Source organism: Cherax quadricarinatus, chromosome 33 (assembly GCF_038502225.1).
Source record: "Cherax quadricarinatus isolate ZL_2023a chromosome 33, ASM3850222v1, whole genome shotgun sequence".
NCBI lineage: Eukaryota > Metazoa > Arthropoda > Malacostraca > Decapoda > Parastacidae > Cherax > Cherax quadricarinatus.
The window spans coordinates 2,263,349-2,289,200 of NC_091324.1; the positions used below are offsets into that span (position 1 = coordinate 2,263,349).

The following is a 25,852-nucleotide window of genomic DNA, read 5'->3' on the forward strand; positions in this document are numbered from 1 at the left end:
AGTGATCTGTCCCTTGTGTTATGGTCATGTGTTCTGTTGAGGTTGGCAAGGAGATGTTTGAGGGGAGGGTTAATATCAGAGTTAAGTGTTCTATGTATGTAATAGGTGCAATAATAGGTATGGATGTTTTGTATGGTGAGTAGGTTGAGTGTTTTGAGTATTGGTGGAGTGTGTTGCCTGTAGTGAGAATTTGTTATCATTCTAACTGCAGCCTTTTGTTGGGTAATTAGTGGTCTGAGATGGTTAATTGTTGTTGAGCCCCATGCACAAATTCCATAGGTGAGATAGGGGTAAATAAGAGAGTGATAAAGGGCCAGGAGGGCTGACTGTGGAACATAGTACCGTATCTTCGATAGTATGCCTACAGTCTTGGAAATTTTCTTCGAAATTTGTTGTATATGTGTATGAAATTTGAGTCTATTATCGAGGTGGATTCCTAAGAATTTTCCCTCTGTTAGCTTTGTGGTAGGTGATCCGTTTATCGTTATGTTAAGAGGTACATCTGTAGCTCTGTTACCAAACTGAATGAATTAGGTTTTGTCAATGTTTAGTGTAAGTTTGTTAGTCCTCATCCAGGTAGATATTTTCTGTAATTCGGTGTTTACAGTATTGGCTAGCGTGACTGGGCTCGGGTGAGAGAAGACGTATGTAGTGTCATCTGCAAAAAGTGTGGGTTTGAGTAATTGCGAAGCATTTGGTAGGTCATTTATGTATAGGAGAAAGAGAAGAGGGCCAAGGACACTTCCCTGTGGGACACCAACTGTAATTGGTTGTGCGGAAGAGCTTGCCCCATTTGCGTACACATATTGGCTTCTGTTGCTGAGGTAAGACTTGAGGTAGTTGAGGGAGTGCCCTCTAATACCATAGTGTGACAATTTTACGTGGAGCAAGTCATGGTCAACTGTATCAAAAGCTTTACGTAAGTCAATGAAGATCCCCAGTGGGACTTCTTTTTTCTCTATTGCAGTGTATATATGTAGAATCTAGCATGTGTATAATAGCATCATTAGTATTTTTATTAGGCCTGAATCCAAATTGGCAGGGGTTGAGAATGTTTTGGGAGATGAGGTAGGAGTAGATTCGTTTATGAATTAATTTTTCGAAGATTTTTGAGAGAGGGTGTAAATTGGATATTGGCCTATAGTTATTCAACTCTGTTTGGTCTCCTCCTTTATGGATCGGGGTGACCCTTGCTATTTTGAGAACTGTAGGGAAGGTGGAGGATTCAATGGATTTGTTAAAGAGTGTTGCAATGATTGGTGATAGTACTTGTGACGCTTTTTTGTATATAAAGGGTGGTAAGGTATTTAAATCTCCTGCCTTGTTTTTCAGTGCGTTGATAATAAGGGAGACTTCGTATGGGTTAGTCGGAGCTAGGAACAGTGTGTTCGGGTAGTTGCCAGTGAGGTAGTCATTTGGTGGGGTATCTGAGCTTGGGATTTTATTGGCAAGGTTTTGACCTATAGTGGAGAAGAAATCATTGAGTCTGTTTGCTGTTTCTGTTGGTGGGAGTTGGGGTTCATCTGATTTTGCTAATTTTATTTCGCTATGTCGTGATATCTTTTTTGTTCCCAGAATTTCTGATAGGGTCTTCCAGGTCTTTTTTTATATCACCTCGTAAGTTGGATAATCTGTTCTCATAATACAATTTTTTTGCCCTTCTTATCAGGCTGATTAGGATTGACGAGTAACGTTTTGTTTGGTCTCTGGTTATGTGACCCATTCTGTACTGTTTTTCATATCGGTGTTTTGTATTTATGGATTTGAGAATGCTGGGTGTTAGCCAGGGACTGTTCAGTCTCTTAGCTGTCATCTGTTTAGTTTTTTTAGGGCAGTGCTTGTTATAAAGGTACAGTGGACCCCCGCATAGCGAACGCCTTGCATAGCGAACAATCCGCATAGCGGACGCTTTGTTCGCTAAAATTTTGCCCCGCATAGTGGACAAAAACCCGCTCAGCGGCCTTCGTCCGAGATGCGTCCAATGTGCGGCCTGAGCCACGCTCACATGTTCCGCGGGTGGCATTGTTTACCATCCAAGCATACAATCGGAACATTTTGTATTATTACAGTGTTTTTGGTGATTTTTTTCTGGAAAATAAGTGACCATGGGCCCCAAGAAAGCTTCTAGTGCCAACCCTACAGCAATAAGGGTGAGAATTACTATGGAGATGAAGAAAAAGATCATTGATAAGTATGAAAGTGGAGTGCGTGTCTCCGAGCTGGCCAGGTTGTACACAAAACCCCAATCAACCATTGCTACTATTGGTGGTACAGCTGCTGCTGCTGCTGTACCACCGTCAGCTGCTGCTGCACTGTCAGCTGCTGCTGCTGTACCACCGTCAGCTGCTGCTGCTGCTGTAGTACCGTCTGCTGCTGCTGTAGCATCGTCTGCTGCTGCTGTAGCATCGTCTGCTGCTGCTGTAGCATCGTCTGCTGCTGCTGCTGCTGTAGCATCGTCTGCTGCTGCTGTAACATCGTCAGTTGCTGCTGTAGCATCGTCTGCTGCTGCTGTAGCATCATCTGTTGCTGCTGTAGCATCGTCTGTTGCTGCTGTACCACCGTCAGCTGCTGCTGCTGCTGTACCACCGTTGTTGGTGTGGCTTATTGAGAATACCAAGAAACAATTAACCCCAGAGGGTTAGCTACCCAGGATAACCCAAGAAAGTCAGTGTCATCGAAGACTGTCTAACTTATTTCCATTGGAGTCCTTAATCTTGTCTCCCAGGATGCAACCCACACCAGTTGACTAACACCCAGGTGAACAGGGAAAATGCCTGGAACTAGTGCTCATATTGGTGAATTTAGAGCCAGCAAAGGTTGGTTTGAGAGACTTAAGAATCGTAGTGGCATACACAGTGTGATAACGCCTGTTCTGGAAGAAAATACCAAACAGGACCTACAGTACTCAGGAGGAAAAGGCACTCCCAGGACACAGTGTCTCATCAGTCATTGCTGCATCTTCAATAAAGGTAAGTGTCATTTATTCTTCATTTAGTAGAGTAGTACATGCACAATATATATTGAGCATGTACTACTCTATTATTGTGCATGTATCCTTCTCTTTGTGTGTAGGAAAATGTATATTTCATGTGGTAAAAATTTTTTTTTCATACTTTTGGGTGTCTTGCACGGATTAATTTGATTTCCATTATTTCTTATGGGGAAAATTCATTCGCATAGCGAACATTTCGCATAACAGCCAGCCCTCTTGCACGGATTAAGGTCGCTATGCGGGGGTCCACTGTATTGGGTCTTTTTTAGAATATTATTAAACATTCGTCAATATCTGTATAGATTTCTAGCTCAGTGTGCCAGTCAATGTTTGTTACTGCTGTTGTGAAGTTATTAATAAGCATTCAGCATGGAAATGTCAAGAAGATGGAAAGAGAGTTTTATGTACCACTTGCAAACACAATCAGCAAACCCAATCTGCATGTCACATTTGTCCACTAAGCGCATATTGAGGTTGTAATCCATCACAGATGCAGGTTTTACAATGGGTTCATTGGTGCCTCTGTTCTGCTTGCCAGTGTCTACCATTTCGTGTCGGTGAACTGGTGTCAACAGTGTGACATCACGTTTGTCATGCCATCGAAATAACATGATGTCATTGGCAGCAAACACCTGAACATCACCTCTACGAGTGCCAGCATCAAACCTAGGCATATGCTTATGATTTCCACGCACTGTGCCACACACATCTGTCATGTTCACTCTCAAGAAATCACTGCGTAAAGGGCTTGTGTATCAGTTGTCAGTATATAAAATGTGCCCCTTACCAAGATATGGTTCCATTGTTGTTTTAACCACATCACCAGAGATACCCAGGAACTTCCTGGTATCTTGCAATGTTTTACTGCCAGTGTACACAATTATATCCAAAACCAGACCACTTTTGCAATCACACAGAACAAATAACTTTATACCAAAGCGTTTCCTCTTGCTTGGTATGTACCGCTTGAATGAGAGCCTTCCTTTGAACAAAATCAAAGACTCATCAATAACAAGCTTCCTGAAGGGATGAAAATACATACAGCACTTTTGTTTCAGGTACATAAACACATTTCTGATCTTATATAACCTGTCGCTTCTGTCAGGCCTTGTTTTGTCTGAAAAGTGTAGCATACGTAACAGTAGCACAAATCTATTCACTGGTATAATGTCACTGAAAGCTGGGTTTGAAATCAGGCGGTCTGTTGATCAGTATGTGTTGACACTGTGCTTATACACATGTGGCATAAACATTATTGTGGCAAAGAACAGATACATCTCTGCCACAGTTGTGTCCTTCCACTGGTGTAGGCGTGATCTTGGTGAAAGAATTGTGTTTGCCATGGTGTACTCAAAGTATGTATTGCTTTCCCTGACAATAATATCCATCAGGGGTTCATCGAAGAATAACTGAAAGCATTCCAGTTCAGTGGCTTTCTTCCCAAGTGTACATGATGGCCGTATTCCACTTTGTGTTTCATCGAAGTCGTGGGGACTGGGAACAAACTCGTCACCTTGCTGCCAATCCCAGATGCGGTCAGCTGGTGGGTTCTGGATATTGAAGCGTGGTTGTGGTTGTGCAGGTTGTGGATGTTGTGGGAGTGTGGGGTTGGGCGAGGCTGGTTGTGGTTGTACAGAGTCAGAAGCGTCGGTAGTAGCGTGGCCTGCTGCTGGTGCCACATGACTCGTGCCGCCATCACTATCACCACCACCACCTGCTGCCTCACTCGCATCATTCATACCCATCATAACAATATCGTCATCTTCACTATCAGTTTGTGGTGTAGGGCCACGGGATGTGCTCCGAGATTTACTCCTTCCCCTTGGAACAGCATATGACACACTACCAGACCACATGCTACGTCGTATATACTGCCGCTTCACTGGGGAATATTCACCCTCACCATCGCAACTAGAACTGCTTTCAATAGCTTTGAAATCACTATCGCTATCACTTTCACTGCTCACATCTGAGTCTTGTACATGGGCAAATAGTTTCTTCTTTAGTCTTGGTACAGGTGAACGTGAATGAGCTGGCCCAGCACCAGAGGTGGAAGGTCGTGGGTCATCTGGGTTTTCATCACTAATTACGTTATCCTGGGCACTTTTCGGTCACACCCGCTTAAAAACCATGGAATTCACTTTCACTGACACTTCCATCACTGTTAGAGCTATCACTTGGGAACAAAAGACCTTCAGTCCATCGAGGAGTGAGGTACTTCTTACCGCAAGGCATGTTGAGAATGGACTACCAAGATAGTGTTCCCACAATGCACCACTGAGTCCCAGATTTTTTTCACAGGGTGCACACCCACCACTCAGACCCATTCTCTCTCATGTAGGCCTACCAGCCTTCTCCTGCTTGATTTGAAGTCGCTAGAATTTATGCGTATAGATACATCAAACACGGTGGCTCGTAAGACATATATATACGACCGAAACAGTCAAGGGGTTAATCTCAATTAGGCAAAACAAATTACTCAAAAACAGAGCAATGATGATAATTTCCTTCAAAAATTACACTGAGAGTGAATTTGTTCAAAGAAATATCAATAATATTGATATAATGTTGATAGAATTGATAATATTGATAGAATTGATGAGGGAAAAAAGGTGAGTGGTGCGTTGAGGTATATGTGGAGTCAAAAAACGTTATCTATGGAGGCAAAGAAGGGAATGTATGAAAGTATAGTAATACCAACACTCTTATATGAGTGTGAAGCTTGGGTGATAAATGCAGCAGCGAGAAGACAGTTGGAGGCAGTGGAGATGTCCTGTTTAAGGGCAATGTGTGGTGTAAATATTATGCAGAAAATTCGGAGTGTGGAAATTAGGAAAAGGTGTGGAATTAATAAAAGTATTAGTCAGAGGGCAGAAGAGGGGTTGTTGAGGTGGTTTGGTCATTTAGAGAGAATGGATCAAAGTAGAATGACATGGAAAGCATATAAATCTATAGGGGAAGGAAGGTGGGGTAGGGGTCGTCCTCGAAAGGGTTGGAGAGAGGGGGTAAAGGAGGTTTTGTGGGCAAGGGGCTTGGACTTACAGCAAGCGTGCATGAGCGTGTTAGATAGGAGTGAATGGAGACGAATGGTACTTGGGACCTGACGATCTGTTGGAGTGTGAGCAGGGTAATATTTAGTGAAGGGATTCAGGGAAGCCGGTTATTTTCATATAGTCGGACTTGAGTCCTGGAAATGGGAAGTACAATGCCTGCACTTTAAAGGAGGGGTTTGGGATTTTGGCAGTTTGGAGGGATATGTTGTGTATCTTTATATGTGTATGCTTCTAAACTGTTGTATTCTGAGCACCTCTGCAAAAACAGTGATAATGTGCGAGTGTGGTGAAAGTGTTGAATAATGATGAAAGTATTTTCTTTTTGGGGATTTTCTTTCTTTTTTGGGTCACCCTGCCTCGGTGGGAGACTGCCGACTTGTTGAAAAAAAAAATGAATAAAAATGATGCAAGGTACAGAACTGGAAATTCAACACTTACAGAGTTGCAGGAAACACACATAAAACATCAAGAGTTCACTCACTACACTTATTGTATAATTGTTTTGCACTGTGGTCTTGCTTTGAAAAAAAATTAAATAAATCTCTTGCTTGGCACACAGGATATGGTACTACAGTCTGCAAAAGTTTAAACAAATGAGACACTGCATATCTAAAAAAATTTACACAAAAATAGTGGTACACACAATAAAAATGGTAATTTAGCACACTGGAGAAAGAGTAGTGAATGAACCACCACAGAATTAGCAGGAAAACACAGGGAAAAAGCAATGAAAATAGGTTAAGACACAAGAAAAAAATAATACACAATAATGAAATAAGGTAGATTTCACAGCACTTAAGATAAGATTTTAGGTAAGGAGACTGTGGTCCAGTGTATCAAATGCTTTTCTTAGGTCAGTGAAGAGCCCCAGAGGATATTCATTTTTATATAGGGCTGTATATACAAGTTCAAGCCTTTGTATATAATAGCATCATTTGTACGTTTTTTTTTTTTTTTTTTTTTTTTGGTCTAAACCCAAACTTACAGGGGTTATGTATGTTGTTGGATATAAGGTAGGAATAAAGCTGTTTTTTTTTTTTTTTTTTTAATATTTTAGAAAGTAAGGACAAGTTTGATATAGGTCTACAGTTGTTCAAGTCAGTTGGATCACCTCCTTTGAGGATTGGGGTATCCCTTGCTTTCTTGAGTATGGATGGGCAGGTTGAGGACTCTACAGATTTGTTAAACATTGTTGCAGTAATGGGTGACAGCACATGTGCAGCTTTTTTATATATGAATGGTGGAAAGTTATCCAGATCACCTTTGTTTTTTAATGTTTTAATGATGAGTGAGACTTTCTGAGAATAGTTGGAGCTAGATATATGTATAGAGTGTCTGGGTAGTTGCCAGTGAGGTAGCCTTTTGGCTGGGTATTTGAGCTAGGAATTTTACTTGCAAGCTTTGATCCTACAGTAGAGAGGAGGACATCAAATTTGTTGGCTGTGTCTGTAGGCTGTATGTGAGGTTCATCTGGTTTAGTTAAGTTTATCTCTCTGTTTCCTTAAAGTTTTCTAGAGCCCCAAATTTTGGAAAGGGTTTGCTAGGTTCTTTTCATATCACCTTTTATTTCAATAAATCTATTTTCGTAATACATTTGCTTTGAATTTCGTATTAGTTGTGCGAGTGCTGATGTGTATCGTTTAGCCAGGCCTAATCTGGACAGTTTTTCAAGTTTGTGCTTTTTATCAGTGGATTTGAAGATATTGTTTGTTAGCCATGGGCTGTTTAGTCATTTCTGTGATCTACTTAGTTTTGATCGGACAATGCATGTTATAGAGGTTTTGAATTTTATGTAAAAAAAAACGTTTTGACGTCTTCATCGATATTATTGCTGTCAGTTAGCTCTTTCTGCCAGTCAGTGTCACCTATTTATTTACCGATATCTCGTCATGCAGGCAAAATGAAATCTTTCTTGAGTCTTGAGGCAATTTACATAAGTTGGTTATGAGAAAGGTGGGGTAGTGATCTGTTGTGTTGTCTGTGATTATACCTGCTTGTAGTGGGGATATTATGTTGGTCCAGATATGGTCAAGTAATGAGGTACTTGTCACAGAGATTCATGTTGGCTTAGTTATAGAAGGTAGTAGCAAGCAATTCATAGTGTTTGTAAAATCAGCTACTGGAGGGTCATTTGCTTAGATGGGGTTTATGTTGATGTCTCCCATAAGGATCAGGTGGTGTTTATTCAACTCTGACTCGGTTATGTTTCTAAGGTTACCACTAAAAGTGTAAGTATTTGTGTGTGGCAGTCTGTAGACTGCTCCAACTGTTATAGGTTTTCCTTTTTTTTGATGTGAATTTAGCTATTATATATTCACCATTGTTGTCCCTTGTGCAAGTAAATTTCATACATTCCAGTTCATCAAAGTAGTAGATGGCAGTGCCTCCTCCTAGTTGGTCAAGCCTGCAGTTATGCATGTCTGTGTAACCAGGTATGGTAAATATCTGTCAGACCTTATTTGAGCCATGTTTCAGTAAGAATAATGAAAGTTACAGTAGCATTTAGAGACTTCAGTAATGCAAGGAGGTCATCATAGTGTTTGCTCAGTGATCTAATGTTATAGTTGAAAACTAATGTTTTTGCTGGCACTGAGTAAAGTTTAGCCTGACTAGCAGTGTAGTAATGACAATTACTGTTAGGATTATTTGTGCAGTTCAATAAGAGGTTGATATCAGGATTGATATTTGCATTTATAAGAGGCACATAAAGAAATAAGCTGTTGCAATTATCAAAAAACAAAAAACATTTACTGTTAACCACCAACAAATATGAATACAGTGGACCCCCAACTTACGATATTAATTCATTCCAGAAGTCTGTTCGGGTGCCGTTACCGAACGAATTTGTTCCCATAAGGAATATTGTAAATTAGATTAGTCCGTTTCAGACCCCCAAAAATACATGTACAAAAGCACTCACAAAAATACACTTACATAATTGTTCGAGTTGGGAGCTGATCGTAAGGCGGGGGTCCACTGTATATGGACTAAGATAATTACTTTAAAGCTAAAAATAAAGGAGCTACTGAATATAAAAATAAAACAAAGAAAATATAACACTTTAGCACCTGAATTAGCACCATAATCAATTACTGCTAATCACTAACAAATATGAAAATATGGGTTAAGATTAATATTAAAGCTAAAAATGTACGAGGCACTGGGTATAAGATTCAGTTACTTGATTTAGTACATTTTTTTTTAGGATCTAATGATGCTGAGTAACACACTTTTAAGAATATGGTAAACGTACACTTATAACAAATGGTAAATAATCACTTACGAGAAATAGTCTGACAAATAATAGGAAGAGGGTATATTGTTCCATACTAAAGCACTGTACTTGGTAGATGTTATGTTAAGATGAGACTTAACAAGATTCAGTCAGACCCGAGCATGTGAGGAAATATGCTAGCTCTTGTTCATTTGTTATTTCAAACCTACGACCCGAGTCTGATAATTTTACCATGATAATGCCATCACATGTAAAACACTGTTTGATTGCTACATTGTTATCATGTTTAAGTTTTCAAAGTCTGTATAGTAGGTTCTGTCGCTTTTCAGTTGGGCACTCATTAACCCTTTGACTGTCGAAGGGCCAAATCCTGAAGTTGTTTCTGGTGTCGCAAAATATTCGAAAAAAAAAAAAAATTATTTTTTCTTATGAAAATGTTAAGATTATTTTTCTGATTGTTTTAGTCCCAAAAAAAAAATTTTCCCATCAGTACTTACCGAGATATAGAGTCCTGAAGTTTGCTGAAATTGATCTGCTGGCGGCGACTGCTGCTCACCCGGTAAACTTTTATTTACTTGTATTCGATGGTTTCTTGTTTTTTTCACTATTTTATTTTTTCACATAACTTTTGTGGCCTGTGAGACCAAATTATTGTGCAATGTTCAAATATACACTCGTTGAATGTAACACAATTATAGCAAAAACACTCTTATCATTATAATGTTGCTAAAACTTGTTTACACAAACAAACAATGTAAACAAATGTTTATTACGATTGCTTTATAATATATATACATATGTACAATCACTGGACACTTTATTAGAAGTGCTGCAGCTTGTGGAATTCTTTGAAACATGGGTATAAGCACAATGGTGTCTTACACTCCTCACACATAAAACGAGTGTCTCTGCATTTTTGTTGGCGTTTTGTGGTATGTCCACAGACAAAACACCTCTTCTGAGCATTTTTCTTGGCAGTAGTAGCAGGCAGTGGTATGGGGTAGTGATCACCAGGCCTCAGACGAGAGGACATGTGTTGATAATTTCGTGGGCGCTGGTCTATTGCAGGTGTTGTTTCTTGGTACTTGAATATTATTTGTCTGATGACTGACAAACAAAATTCACCATATTTGGGTTTGTTCTTGGTCTTCAACTTATACATATTATAAGCATTCAGCATGGAAATGTCAAGAAGATGGAAAAACAGTTTTATGTACCACTTATAACTCTTGCGAACACAGTCAGCAAACCCAATCTGCATGTCACATTTGTCCACTAAGCGCATATTGAGGTTGTAATCCATCACAGCTGCAGGTTTTACAATAGGTTCTTTGGTCTCTCTATTCTGCTTGCCAGTCTCTACCATTTCGTGTCGGTGAACTGATGTCAGCAGTGTGACATCACGTTTGTCATGCCACCGAAATGCCATGATGTCATTGGCAGCAAACACCTGCACTTCACCTCTACGACTGCCAGCTTCGAACCTAGGCATATGTTTACGACTTCTACGCACTGTGCCACACACATCTGTCATGTTCACTCGCAAGAAATCGCTGAGTATAGGGCTTGTGTACCAGTTGTCAGTATATAAAATATGCCCCTTACCAAGATATGGCTCCATCATTGTTCTAACCACATCACCAGAGATACCCAGTAACTTCCTGGTATCTTCCATTGTTTTACCGCCAGTGTACACAATTATATCCAAAACCAGACCAGTTTTGCAATCACACAGAACAAATAACTTTATACCAAAGCATTTCCTCTTGCTTGGTATATACTGCTTGAATGAGAGTCTTCCTTTGAACAAAATCAAAGACTCGTCAATAACAAGCTTCCTGAAGGGATAAAAATACATACAGCACTTTTGTTTCAGGTACATAAACACACGTCTGATCTTATATAACCTGTCGCTTCTGTCAGGCCTGGTTTTGTCTGAAAAGTGTAACATACGTAACAGTAACACAAATCTATTCACTGGTATAATGTCACTGAAAGCAGGGGTTGAAATCAGGCGGTCTGTCGCCCAGTATGTGCTGACACTATGCTTATACACATGTGCCATAAGCATTATTGTGGCAAAGAACAGATACATCTCTGCCACAGTTGTGTCCTTCCACTGGTGTAGGCGTGATCTTGGTGAAAGCATAGTGTTTGCCATGGTGTACTCATAGTATGTATTGCTTTCCCTGACAATAATGTCCATCAGGGGTTCATCGAAGAACAACTGAAAGCATTCCAGTTCAGTGGGATTGTTCCCAAGTGTACATGATGGCCGTATTCCACTTTGTCCTCCATCAAAGTCATGGGGATTGGGAACAAACTCGTCATCTTGATGCCAATCCCAGATGCGGTCAGCTGGTGCGTTCTGGATATTGTAATGTCGTTGTGGTTGTGCAGGTTGTGGTTGTGGTTGTGAGAGTGTGGGGTCGGCCGAAGCAGGTTGTAGTTGTGCAGTCAGCAGCGCGGGCACTAGCGTGGCCCGCTGCTGGTGTCACATGACTCGTGGCACCGTCACTATCACCACCACCGCCTGCTGCCTCACTCATATCATTTATACCCATCGTAACAATATCGTCATCTTCACTATCAGGACGTGGTGTAGGGCCACGGGATGTGCTCCGAGATGTACTCCTTCCTCTTGGAAGAGCATATGGCACACTACCAGACCGCATGTGACGTCGTACATACTGCCGTTTCACTGGGGAATATTCACCCTCACTGTCACAACTAGAAGTGCTTTCAATAACCTTGAAATCACTATCACTATCACTTGCACTGCTCACATCTGAGTCTTGTACACGGGCAAATAGTTTCCTCTTTCGTCCTGGTACAGGTGAATATGAACGAGCCGGCCTAGCACCAGAGGTGGATGGTTGTGGGTCATCTGGGTTTTCATCACTAATTATGTTATCCTGGGTAATTTTCTCGGTCACACCCGCTTCAAAACCATGGAATTCACTTTCACTGACACTATCATCACTGTTTGAGCTATCACTTGGGAACAAAAGACCTCCAATCCGCCGAGGAGTGAGGAACTTCTTACCGCGAGGCATGGTGAAAATGGACAACCAAGATGGCGTTCCCACAATGCACCGCTGAGTCCCAGATTTTTTTCACAGGGTGCACACCGACCACTGAGACCCATTCTCTCTCGTGTAGGCCTACCAGCCCTCTCCCGCTCGATTTGAAGCCGCTAGAATTTATGCGTATAGATACGTCAAACACGGTATCTCCCATGACGTACATATACGACCGCGACAGTCAAAGGGTTAACATACACATTACTCTTTTTCTTGATGGAGAAACTTAGGTCATTTTTACATCATTAGAATTGAACCTAACATGACACTTTGCTTTTACCCGGCCTGCCTAGCAGTCAGACCTCCTTGATATGGCTGATTTCTATGTTAATTTGTATCTCATCTTTTATTAGCTGAAGTACTTTGTTGTTGCAGTTGTCATGGTTTATATCTGATGATAGGTTAGAGCCAGTTAAAATAACAGAGTCTAGGAGCTTGTCTTGTTCAATCATGTCCCTTTGATACTGGAAGCATGCATTCCATTGAGATCCCATGTTCAACCTCCAATCTTGTGTAGCTTCTGACAGCTTGGTGGTGAGGGAATCTATTTGTTTGGTATGTGTGTCTACAGTTGTTTGTAAGTTTGTGTTGCTTGGTCGCATTTGTTATTAACATAATATACGACATTTAATGTGCCTCAGAGTGATTATTATTGCGCATTATTATCATCAATATTAATATGGCGTCATCAATTCTAATAAGACACACTTAGTGATTTTAACCCTTTGAGGCTTTAAGCCATAGATCTATGCATTGTCCACAGGGTCCAAGAATTTAAAAAAAAAAAAATTGTTTTCTCATGAAATGTAGAGAATCTTTTTCTGAAGGTAATAAAACAAAAAGTATGATATTTGGTAGAAAACTGACGAAATTACACTATTGCAAATTTGACTGTCAGCGATATTTACGCATCGGCGATTTTCCCCCACTTTGATTCCAAATATAGGCCGATTACATTATTACAGTCGACCAAATTCTTAGCTATTTCACTAGTATTACCTGTATTTTATCGATTGACCACAAGAAACTGCCCAATAAAGTGATCAGAAATTGGTAATTTGGCCAATTTTACAAAGTTCAAAATATTCCAGTTTCAAAACAGGCTCCAGAATAAACACTGCAGGTATTCCTGGCACCAAAATAACATTTCCACTGCTTATTAGTTACATTTCCAGGCTTTACAGATGAATTCCATTTAGATTTTTTATTTACATAAAGAATTTTTATTCACACCAAAAAAAAAAGGTAAGTTACTCTTATGCAATATTGTAATAATTGTATGTACAATATCATTGCATTTGTAAACGTATATTAGGCCCACCAGTTGACATGTATTGGATGTGTGATGTGATTTGTTTACTCTTGAAAATAGGTAAAAATCAAACATTTCCAATACTTTGAGCTCAGTTACAAGCTATTTTCATCTGCTAGAAAAATGACAGGATGGATAATGAGAACCTTCAAAACTAGGGAGGCCAAGCCCATGATGACACTCTTCAGGTCACTTGTTCTATCTAGGCTGGAATATTGCTGCACACTAACAGCACCTTTCAAGGCAGGTGAAATTGCCGACCTAGAAAATGTACAGAGAACTTTCACGGCGCGCATAACGGAGATAAAACACCTCAATTATTGGGAGTGCTTGAGGTTCCTAAACCTGTATTCCCTGGAACGCAGAAGGGAGAGATACATGATTATATACACCTGGAAAATCCTAGAGGGACTAGTACCGAACTTGCACGCGAAAATCACTCACTACGAAAGCAAAAGACTTGGCAGACGATGCACCATCCCCCCAATGAAAAGCAGGGGTGTCACTAGCACGTTAAGAGACCATACAATAAGTGTCAGGGGCCCGAGACTGTTCAACTGCCTCCCAGCACACATAAGGGGGATTACCAACAGACCCCTGGCAGTCTTCAAGCTGGCACTGGACAAGCACCTAAAGTCAGTTCCGGATCAGCCGGGCTGTGGCTCGTACGTTGGTTTGCGTGCAGCCAGCAGCAACAGCCTGGTTGATCAGGCTCTGATCCACCAGGAGGCCTGGTCACAGACCGGGCCGCGGGGGCGTTGACCCCCGGAACTCTCTCCAGGTAAACTCCAGGTAATCAAAATCATCTCTATTTTTGTAATATATCTTCCATTCTATCAAATGAGATGAAGAAACAATGAATACATCCTTAAAAACCACATGAAAATAACACCGCAAACTTGCTGTTTTAATCCAAAATCACAGTCACATTTTTTTTTTCTCATTATGCACTGCGTGCTTCAGGATTTGCTTTATATGGTGCACATTTACCACATAGATGCATTCTCTCATATCTAGGCCCAAATTTACCGGTCACAGCTTATCTGAGTGAGCTGAGCTCATGGCGTAGATCTACAGCTTGGACCCTGTGGACAAGGCATAGATCTATGGCCTGAACCCTCAAAGGGTTAATGTGTACCTGCACGCCAGCACAGTGTGTAAGTTTATCTAGGTACAAGTACAGTGGACCCCTGGATTACGACAATCCATTCCAGAGAGCGTGTCTTATACTGAATCTGTCATAATCCAAATTATTTTTCCCCATGAGAATAATGGAAATCCAATTAATCCATTCCAGACACCCAAAAGTATTAAAATAAATAATTTTTTTACCTGAAATATACAATTCCCTACACAGAAAACAATGAGACATACAGAATAAATAAATAATAAAATGACACTTACCTTTATTGAAGACTTATTGATGAGTGATAAGACAGGAGGAGGGGAGAGGATGGAGGTGTACAAATGTTTGGAAAGGGAATCCCCTTCCATAAGGACTTCAGGTACCAAGGTAATAAGCCTTGATAATTCTATTCACTCACGTGCAAGTCCCAATCAAATCAAACCATGTGTGTGGGGAAGTATCCTGTCTGGTATGTGGGGAAGTACTCTGGCTGGTATGTGGGGAAAGTACCCTGGCTGGCGTGTGGGGAAGTACCCTGGCTGGTACATGGGGAAGTACCTGGCTGGTATGTGGGGAAGTACCCTGGCTTGTATGTGGGGGAAGTACCCTGGCTGGTTGTTAGGTAAGACACATGCAACAGTTAGGTATCTTTATTTAGAAACGTTTCGCCTACACAGTAGGCTTCTTCAGTCGAGTACAGAAAAGTTGATAGAAGCAGAAGAGACGTGAAGACGATGTAATCAGTTCATCACCCTTGAAGTTTTGAGGTGGTCAGTCCCTCAGTCTGGAGAAGAGTATTGTTCCATTGTTTGAAACAATATGGAACAATACTCTTCTCCAGACTGAGGGACTGACCACCTCAAAACTTCAAAGGTGATGGACTGATTACATCGTCTTCACGTCTTTTCTGCTTCTATCAACTTTTCTGTACTCGACTGAAGAAGCCTACTGTGTAGGCGAAATGTTTTGAAATAAAGATGCCTAACTGTTGCATGTCTTACCTAACAACCTGTCGGTATTTTATACCACTTTGATGTTCACCCTGGCTGGTATGTGGGGGAAGTACCCTGGCTGGTATGTGGGGGAAGTACCCTGGCTGGTGTGTGGGGGAAGTACCCTGGCTGGTATGTGGGGAAGTACCCTGGCTGGTGTACATAAGAAAGCAGGAACACTGCAGCAGACCTGTTGGCCCATACTGCCACCCTCTACCACCATCACTACCACCCCCACTACCACCCTCTGCCACCACCACTTTCGTATCTTTCTACAAACTTTTTCTTGAATTCTATAGTGTTTCTCACCCTCTTTACCAAAAGGCTGGCACTAGAAGCTTTCTTTGGGCCCATGGTGGCTTATTTAGCAGTTACAAGCACTAAAAACAATGGAATAATATAAAATGTATTACATGTACATGTGGAATCGTCCTCACTGGCTTGTAAACAGTGGCACACTGACTGTACATGGAGTGTCCGGGCCGCTCACGTTGCGCGGACACGTTTCAGATGAATGACTTTAACCGAGTTCTTTGTCATTAACCGAGCCAATATTTTGATGCAGAAACATTACTTAATCCGAATTTTACGTAATCCGATGGCGTCGTAATCTGGGAGTCCACTGTACACAAGTATAATTATCAGAGTACGTATATATAAAACATGAAATGACTTTAAAACACATGAAATTTTGGAATGTTTCCAGACATTATGGAGAGATGCGGTACTCAGGGAGAATGTAAATAAACCGTGTGGGGCATGGTGACCATGTTAGAAAGTCAGGTGGGGGGAGCCGTATGGCAAGTTTTGGTCATAATTTGAAATGTCCATATTAGTGGAATGCCGTAAGGTGAAACGCTGCAAAGCAAGGCCCTACTGTACTAGAAAAATAAGTGCAGTGAAGACATCACCATTCATATTATCAAGCCATGTTATTCCCCATAGCACAAGGTATCTAACCTCTTTAACATGAGATCGATCAAATCCCTTGAAAATGCAAGCTAAACACACATGATAGTCCACAGCATTTCAGATTATCATTAAATATTTGTTGGAAAATTATCATTTCATGCATTAAAATATTAATCCTTGCACATAAGCCAGAAATCTGCTGGTATCCACATAACACATCATCATTGACTAACTTGATCATTAACTCTAAAACTGTCCAAACGTAGATCTATGTTTTCACTGCAAGCGTTCCGAATATTTTGGAAAATAAAAAAATCTTTTTTTTTTAACCCTTTGACTGTTCGATTGTATATATACGTCTTACGAGCCACCGTTTTTGATGTATATACATGTACACCTACCATCCAACTTACGACTGAGTTCGGTTCCGAGAAACCGGTCGTAAGTCGAAATGGTCATAAGTCGAACTTTACTACTGAATATCAACAAAACATTTTTGTAATGACTTTATTTTATTGTTTTATTTTGGTATTTCATGTTTTACTTTCCTTTTTATGTTGTTAGTACTGTATTTTATACTGTAAGGTTTAGGATAAACACTGTACAACACAAATAGTTGTTTATTTCCCAGAAATTTGGCATAAAAAACACGGTCGTAAGTCGAGTGGTCGTAAGTCGAGCAGGTCGTAAGTCGGATGGTAGGTGTATATTCATAAATTCTAGCTGCTTCAAATCAAGGAGGAGAAAGCTGGTAGGCCCACATGTGAGAGAATGGGTCTGTGTGGTCAGTGTGCACCATATAAAAAAATCCTGTAGCACGCAGTGCATAATGAGAAAAAAACTCCGACTTTTTTTTTTTTAATTAAAATGCCGAATTTGTAGTCTATTTTCGTATAGTATTTATGGTTGTATTCTCATTCTCTTGGTCTCATTTGATAGAATGGTAAACATATTATAGAAATAGAGGTGATTTTGATTGGTTTTACTATGAAAAGAACCTTGAAATGGAACTCAAAGTAGGGGAAATGTTTGATTTTTGCCGATGTTCAAAAGCTAACAAATGATGTCATTCTCCAATAAATGTCCAAGTAGCCATTCTGACATGCAGTCATGAATGGGTTGACAATATATATATACAATTATTGCAATATTGCAGTAGCCTGCATAACAGTAAATCTTCTATTTTTTGTTTGAATAAAAATTCAAAATAGAAAGCAAGAGTAATATCAGAGGGGCCTGGAGACGTGACTGATGAACAAAGAAAATGTTATTTTAGAGCCAGGAATGTCTGCATTGTTCATTCTGAACCCTATTTTGAAACTGTCATATTTTTTTAATTTTCGTGAAATTGGCCAAATTGCAAATTTCTGACCATGTTATTGGATAGTTGAAATCAGTAAATGGGCAGTTTCTTGTACTCAATCAATAGAAAAAAATGGAGTTCTAAAGGAATAGCTATGAGTTTGGTCAACTGGAATAATGGAATTAGCCAAAAATAGGGCTCAAAGTGGGCAAAATCGCCAATTCGTAAATATCGCCGAGGTCACTAACTTCGCGAGAGTGTAATTCCATCAGTTTTCCATCAAATTTCGTTCTTTTGGTGTCATTACAATTGGGAAAAGATTCTCTATCTAATGAGGATTTTTTTTTTTTCCCAGAAATTTTGCAACACCAGGAGACACCTCAGCATTTGGGGTTGCGACAGTCAAGGAGTTAAATAAAGTTATAAGACCAAAAAAAAAAAATATCTCTTACCGAGATATAGGATGGCAAAGTTTGTGCTGGATGCTCACCTGACAGCATCATGGAATCCTGCCGCATGCGGAAGTGTTGTTGATATAACTTTTTTTCTCTTTTTATTTTAATTTATATAATTTTTATGTTCTTTTAATTACAATTTATAATAGTTCGTGTGATTTCATAGCCAGTCTTTGTTCTGACACTAATATTAGGTGCTGAAATAGTACTCAAATAGTCACAATCACACAAGCAGGTGTACATTTTTACATGCCTTGGTTATTTACTATTGTCTAGAAATATATACAAAATATTTATAGGTCTCAGTAATGTTTTAGACATGCAGGAGTATATATGAATCTTCTTGAAGCATGGTGTATATGACAAGTGTTGCTAAACTGCTGACAGGGTAAGCAGTGGAATGACAAAATGATAGTGCCCTGCTGCAGGGAATCCTGGCTTTATTTGTTTACACTGTTACCCACAAACATGTATGTATGTCTGTCTATCTCTGCTTATCTTTCTGTCTGCCTCTCTCTCTTTCAATCTGCCTCTGTGTGTCTGTCTTTCTGTCTGCCTCTGTGTGTCTGTCTTTATGTCTACCTGTGTGTGTGTGTCTTTCTGTCTATCTGCATGTGTCTGTCTGCCTGTGTGTTTCGATCTTTCTGTCTGCCTGTGTGTCTCGGTCTTTCTGTCTGCCTGTGTGTGTGTGTCGTTCTGTCTGCCTGGGTGTCTCGGTCTTTCTATCTGAATGTATGTGTGTCTTTGTCTGCTTGTCTCTCAGTTTTAGAGAGCAGCTCGTAAACCAACAGGTATTACACACGATGCAGTAGTCACATCTGATTCCTGATGAAGTGAAAATGCATATCACTTGCCACTGAGTTGCCAGTTTTGGATATTATGTCTCCTATCTACAAGCACTGTATAGCACTTTGCCTGGAATTTTTGGGTTATCCTAGGTAATTTACACTATGTATAATTGTACTTATGTGTACATGTGACAGAGATATAGATAGACACAGATACAGACATATAGACAGATACAGACAGACAGCCAGTGGTATAAAAAATGAAAGGATGTTACACATGGGTTACTATAGAGGTTTTTGATATTTCCTTGATCACTTGTGGCCACATCCATAACTTTCCTCTTACAAAGGGAGTGTTAATATGACATGACATCAATGAATCCTTGGTGTTTGCCACACTGTTTGCTGTATATGGCACTCAGTTTTACTGGTGCTCCCATAAGGTACTAAGTGGTCCAGGATTTTTTTAATACTGCACACACTGAGTGTCAAAACCCATTCTATACTTTCCAGGCATCTCAGCCCAATCATGCCAAATTTGGAAGCAGGTAAAATAAAACGTAGATCTACGTTTGGAGTGCTAGCGGTGCAAACGTAGATCTATGTTTGGACAGTTTAAGGGTTAAGACTTGTTACTGTTTCAGATAGTAACTGGATTTTCAAAGGTTAACATTATTCAGCTGGAACATTGCATGAAGTTTAAGATAATAGATAGTAGATAATGTTTTTATTGTATATCATGAAACTGTAGAAACAAACCATTGTTGTTTATAGGAGAATGGTTTTATTGTCTTATTTTGGCAAGTTTGCAGAATTCTTCTTGACATTTGCATTTCGCTCAAAACCTTCAGAATTCTGATACAAGACAGTATGTACTGTATGACACTTGAAAAAATTCTAGCATGATGTGTGGATCTAATATCAATGGTTGCTTATATGTGTTACAAAAATGTATTTAGCTGACTTCTGATAAGTATTGAAAGAAATGCTTAGTCTGGATACAGTACAGTATTATACAAGTTGTTTATTGTGTGTGTGTGTGTGTGTGTGTGTGTGTGTGTGTGTGTGTGTGTGTGTGTGTGTGTGTGTGTGTGTTTGTCACTTGTAATGAGGAAGCTTTACCTTAATTTTGTTTTCTGTTTACTTAGTGGCTGACCGGAATGAAACTTCTAGTGATTCAAGTGAGTGTACCTTTTTATTCTCTTGCAATAAGATACAAAATTTAATTATTTTAGCATGTGCATAAAAACTTGGCGTTCAATTGAGTCTGGCACTCTCACTATTCATGTCTGATGAGCTAAAGTTTTCGTAACTTTTGTAAAGCTTAAATGGTTGTCATAATTTGAGAAGAGATCCATGTTTTCTCTAAATACTAATGGCAATTATACCTGTTTACATCTACATTACTTACGCTTCAAGTAATAACGATAATAAGTAAGAGGTTAGAAATTCAATGTTGAATTAATTCTTATAGTATATACTTGGTGATAAACTAATAAAAGAAGTACAGATATAGACTATTTTGTTTACAATAATATAGGACAAAGATACATACTCTATTAAATAAATATCGTTTAAAGCCAACAAATATTATGCTGAAGCACACACTATGACCAAGAATATTGGAGTGGGAAATGAGAAAATGGTTGATGTTAAACTTCCAGTACTGGATCCAGTCATAGGTATTGTAAGGAAAATTAGAATTTTCTGTTGAGGCTTGCAATTTGTGAGAGTTAGGTTTCTGGAGTGACATGAATTTTGAAGCTGTGGATAATAGAACATTTGCATGTCTGAAATATTTCAATGTTTTTGGTTATGTATATATCTAATATTGCTTGCATCGTGAAAAAATGAGCACATTTTTAATGAAGCCCCTTTTCTATTTAGGGTTCATACATAAACAGAGACAAGGCTCCAAAAAAAACAATAATCAAAGCTATCAGCAAAATGGCCTTCAGTAAAAATATTTTAATCGAATCATGCTATAATTGACTGTACTATGTAAATACAGATAGAGATGTTAAAATATTTTGGGAAGAAGAGTTTATTGGCAAACACATTGTTTTAACGTAAATTAATTCTTAGGTTTACAAGGAGAAAGACCTATGGATATTGGAATGAACAGAAATCTTTGATAGATGTGTAATTTTAGGTTAGGAAACTGGATGCCAAAATCAACCAGATCAGCTAGACTTGGGTATCTGTGTAGGTCTGTGGGCTACCAGCACTAACAGTCTGGTTGATAAAGCACTAAACGAAGAAGTCTGGCCTCAGGCTGGGACAGTGATTGAGGAACCCTCTTTACTGGTCACAGGTATATAGGGTGATTGATTGCAAGTTTCATGGTATGTATAACTGGATTAGGAAGGTGCCAAGTGATGTGACAAAAGAAAGAATATCCTTCCTGAAAAGCAAGGAATCCACTTGCAGCTTTTTTAATTAATTGGATTAAAATAACTTGTGGTGAACAAAATGTGCTCTAATAAAACTTCAGAATGTTACACATATTTAATTTATACAGATGAACCCAGTGCTTTTTTAATAACCTGTCCCCTGTGCATACATTACTCAAAGGAGGCAAGTACAGTCTATGCAGAAAGTTATAACCACTACTGGACAAACTTTTTGATCAATGAAACGTGGCAACAAATGGTTGAAGTCTGGACTTCTGTACACCAGTTGTAAGTGGGGCTCATCTGCCTTTGGGTTGAACCTTGCACTGCGGTCATAGACTCTCAGATGATGGCATCTGTGATTGATGATAATGTTTTCTAGAAGAGGACAATGTTTTGTTCAATTCCTCATGGTTGCTCCAGAAGTGGAACAGCCTTGAAACAGAGAACAAATGCTGTCTTCTAACATTATTATCCATCCAATATGCCATTTTTGTGCTTCATTGAATAAAGTGCAGAGTTCGACCCAAAGGCAGATGAGGCCACTCTTGAAGCTGCATGTCCCTATTTGTTATTGATGCACAATTTTGTTCCCAAAAAAGCCCAGACTTCAACAATCTGTTAACATGTGTTTCAGTGATAAAAGTTTGTCTACAGCAGGCATCATAACTTTACATGGTGGGCTGTTACTCAGTAGTTAGGAAAAGTACAAACCTCATAGATGAATTGGATTTTTAAGGTTATACAGGGAAGATGCATGGAATAGCAAGAAATCATAGGTAGTTAAGTATTAACAGTTAATTAGTAAGTGAGGAAATAGGTTGTTTCAGAGATAGTAGTGATTGTAAACACTTTAATATGTTAATTAATAAGGAAAATAATGGTGCAGTGTGTATTTTTAATTAACATTTTAAGTAATATTAGTGGACTTCAGAGCATTGCATGAAGTTTTAGATAATAAGTATTACTGTAGGTGTCTTTATTGCATTTTATAATGCTATAGAAACAGTGCTTTTGTTTGTTGGAAATGGATTTTTTCCTTTATTTTTGTCAGATAAAAGCTCAATTTTCATCACTTTTCGAGTGTTTGTACTAATTTACTGAGTGCCAAGCCTATTTATTTTTTAATTTGCCTAGATAGGGTAACCTGAAAAGAGGAAATGTTCTCATCAGTCTTACAATCACTGTCTTCCAAGAAGTGTGCTGACATCACAATTCAGATAACTCTCCGAACCACAACATCCTCACTCCTCCTTCAGAGTGCAGGCACTGTTTCCCTGAATCTCTCCATAAATGTTACTTTGTTCAAACTCCGATAATATGTGAAGTCATGAAAACTATTTGATTCCACTCATTATCTAACATGCTCACACAAGCCTGTTGGATGTCCAAACTCTTAGCATGTGATATAAACCTTGGTAAATGATACCAATAAAATGACCAAAAACTCAGATATAATTATTAGAAAACCTTTGAGCCCTGGAACCATTTTCGCTTGCACGTCTAAAGTCTTTAAGCACAAGTCACAAGCACTCAAAACTTCCTTTACCACTTCCCTCTTATTCTTCCTTAGATAACCCCTCCCCCTCCTTCCCTCCACTCAAAATTTATACATCCTCCTAGTCATCCTGTTTTGTTCCATCCTCTCTAAATGCCTCAAGCACCTCCAGAGCCCCTCCTGATCCCTCTGAATAATAATTTTTGGTAACCCCACACTCAGTCATGGCATCTTCGCTGCCTCCGGCCACCTCCCCTCTGCTTCATTCAAAACCCATGCTTCACACCCATTCAGCAGTGTTGGTACCACTGTGCTCTTGTACGTTACCACCTTTTTCCCTCCAAGGATAAAGTGCTTTGTCTCCACAAATGCCTCAATGTCCCATCTACTTTTTTTTTCCTCTTGTCAGTTATATGGTGCACCTCATATCTCATGGACCCAACTACCAACACGTTCATCCCCAGTTATCTGAACACAACCACTTCCTCCATACTCCCTCCAATTTGATATCCTATCTTCCATTGCCTTTTTTTTTTTTTTTTTTAGGTTATTCTCATCATCTTGCTATTTCCCATGTTCATGTTAATTTCTTAACTAATTTCCCTCCAAAATTCCTCTTCCAATCTTTGCAACTTGTCTTCAAAATATCCCAAGAACTGTGTCTAGCATCCTATAGTTAGACCACTAATGTTAATACGTATAAGACTTAAAAATTGTGCGGTGCTGTGTTTCACATTTGTGCTTATTATGGTAGAATAACTTGTTAGTCAGTCTCTCTTGTCTCCTATCTGTTTCTCAACCTTGCTGTTCTGTTGTCTCTTGTTACTCTCTTGTCTGGAGAAGGGTACAGCCAGAGTGAAGTTGCTGCTTTATGCCCATCTTGTAGTATAGAAGCTTGCTTCTCTCTGTCCTTGAAGTGGATCCAAGTGTGGTACTTTGAGAGTGATGGCCTTGTACATAAAAGTAAGGCCACCCACATCCCCCCATGTGTTGAAGGCTCTTGGGTCTTGCTCTGTTCTCTATTCTGTCAAGCAGTTGCAGATGAGAGGGGGTCAGGCCAACCAAGAAAGTGGATCATATTCAAGGTGTGAGCATACTTGTGCCTCATACAGAATCTTGCAACCCCTACTGTCAAGCAAATCCGAGATACGGTGAAGTGCTGCAAGTTTTTGGCTGCCTTGTTTGCAAGATTTACAACGTGGTTCTTCATGGTCAGTTTGGAGTCATATTCACCCAAAGGATATCAAATTCTTCCCCAGGTACCAACACCCTCCCATTCATACCCATTACTGCACCAGCATTACCATCATGGTGCCCCTCTCTCCCCCTCTGCCCCTCTCTCTCTCTCTCTCTCTCTCTCTCTCTCTCTCTCTCTCTTCCCCCCTCCCCCTTTGTTTTTACACAGGGTTTGACAAGGTTAGGTTAAGGATACCAAGCTTTATTGACAAGCTATTTACAGGTTAAGGATTCCTAACTTTATTGACAAGCTAAGAGCTGTTACCTACATCAGCTCATTTGAAAGCATTTTTATTGTTATGAAACATACAAGTAGGGAACAGGATGAAGTTGGAGCCATCTGTGGGCAAGCATTTTCATCTGATCAACTGACTTTATCTCGTTGACATCATAATGCTGTACGAATGTGTTCCATACTCGAGTCATCCTGGGAATAAATGATCCCAGATGAAGCGATGTTCTGGAGAAGGGTACAGCCAGAGTGAAGTTGCTGCTTTCTCTCCCTCTCTCCTTCCCTCTCCTTCCCTCTCCTTCCCTCTCCTTCCCTCTCCTTCCCTCTCCTTCCCTCTCCTTCCCTCTCCTTCCCTCTCCTTCCCTCTCCTTCCCTCTCCTTCCCTCTCCTTCCCTCTCCTTCTCTCTCCTTCTCTCTCCTCTCTTTCTCTCTCCTCTCTCTCTCCTCTCTTTCTCTCTCCTCTCTTTCTCTCTCCTCTCTCTCCTCTCTTTCTCTCTCCTCTCTTTCTCTCTCCTCTCTTTCTCTCTCCTCTCTCCTCTCTCTCCTCTCTCTCCTCTCTCTCCTCTCTCTCCTCTCTCTCCTCTCTCTCCTCTCTCTCCTCTCTCTCCTCTCTCTCCTCTCTCTCCTCTCTCTCCTCTCTCTCCTCTCTCTCTCTCTCTCTCTCTCTCTCTTCCTCTCTCTCTTCCTCTCTCTCTCTCTCTCTCTCTCTCTCTCTCTCTCTCTCTCTCTCTCTCTCTCTCTCTCTCTTTACACAGGGTTTGACAAGGTTAAGGATGCCTAGCTTTATTGACAAGCTATTTACAGGTTAAGGATTCCTAGCTTTATTGGCAAGCTAACAGCTGTTACCTACATCAGCTCATTTGAAAGGCTTTTTATTGTTATGAGACATACAAGTAGGGAACAGGATAAAGTTGGAGCCATCTGTGGGCCAGCATTTTCATTTGATCAACTGACTTTGTCTCGTTGACATCATTATGCTGTATGAATGTATTCCATACTCGAGTCATCCTGGGTATATATGATCTCAGATGGAGTGATGTTCTGGAGAAGGGTACAGCCAGAGTGAAGTTGCTCCTTTCTGCCCATCTTGTGGCATAGAAGCTTGTTTCACGCTGTCCTTGAAGTGGATCCAAGTGTGGTACTTGGACAATATTGGCCTTGTACATAACAGTAAGGCCACCCACATCCCTCCTGTATTGAAGGCTCTGCTGAAATGACAGATCTATCCAGGATGGGTAGAGG

General features: G+C 40.0%; 1 protein-coding gene across 6 annotated transcripts in view; it reads left to right on the forward strand.

Moving 5' to 3' along the window:
• tgo (Aryl hydrocarbon receptor nuclear translocator homolog tgo) overlaps nucleotides 1–25,852 on the forward strand; it is a 1,077,969-nt gene that overhangs the window by 119,063 nt on the left and 933,054 nt on the right. For 3 of the 6 annotated variants that reach the window (XM_070090765.1, XM_070090764.1, XM_070090766.1), the window contains exon 2: nucleotides 20,400–20,432. The exons of the other annotated variants lie outside the window; for them this stretch is intronic. In XM_070090765.1, the coding sequence (XP_069946866.1) occupies nucleotides 20,400–20,432 (33 nt within the window). The remainder of the gene's footprint in view (nucleotides 1–20,399; nucleotides 20,433–25,852) is intronic. 6 annotated transcript variants of the gene reach the window in all.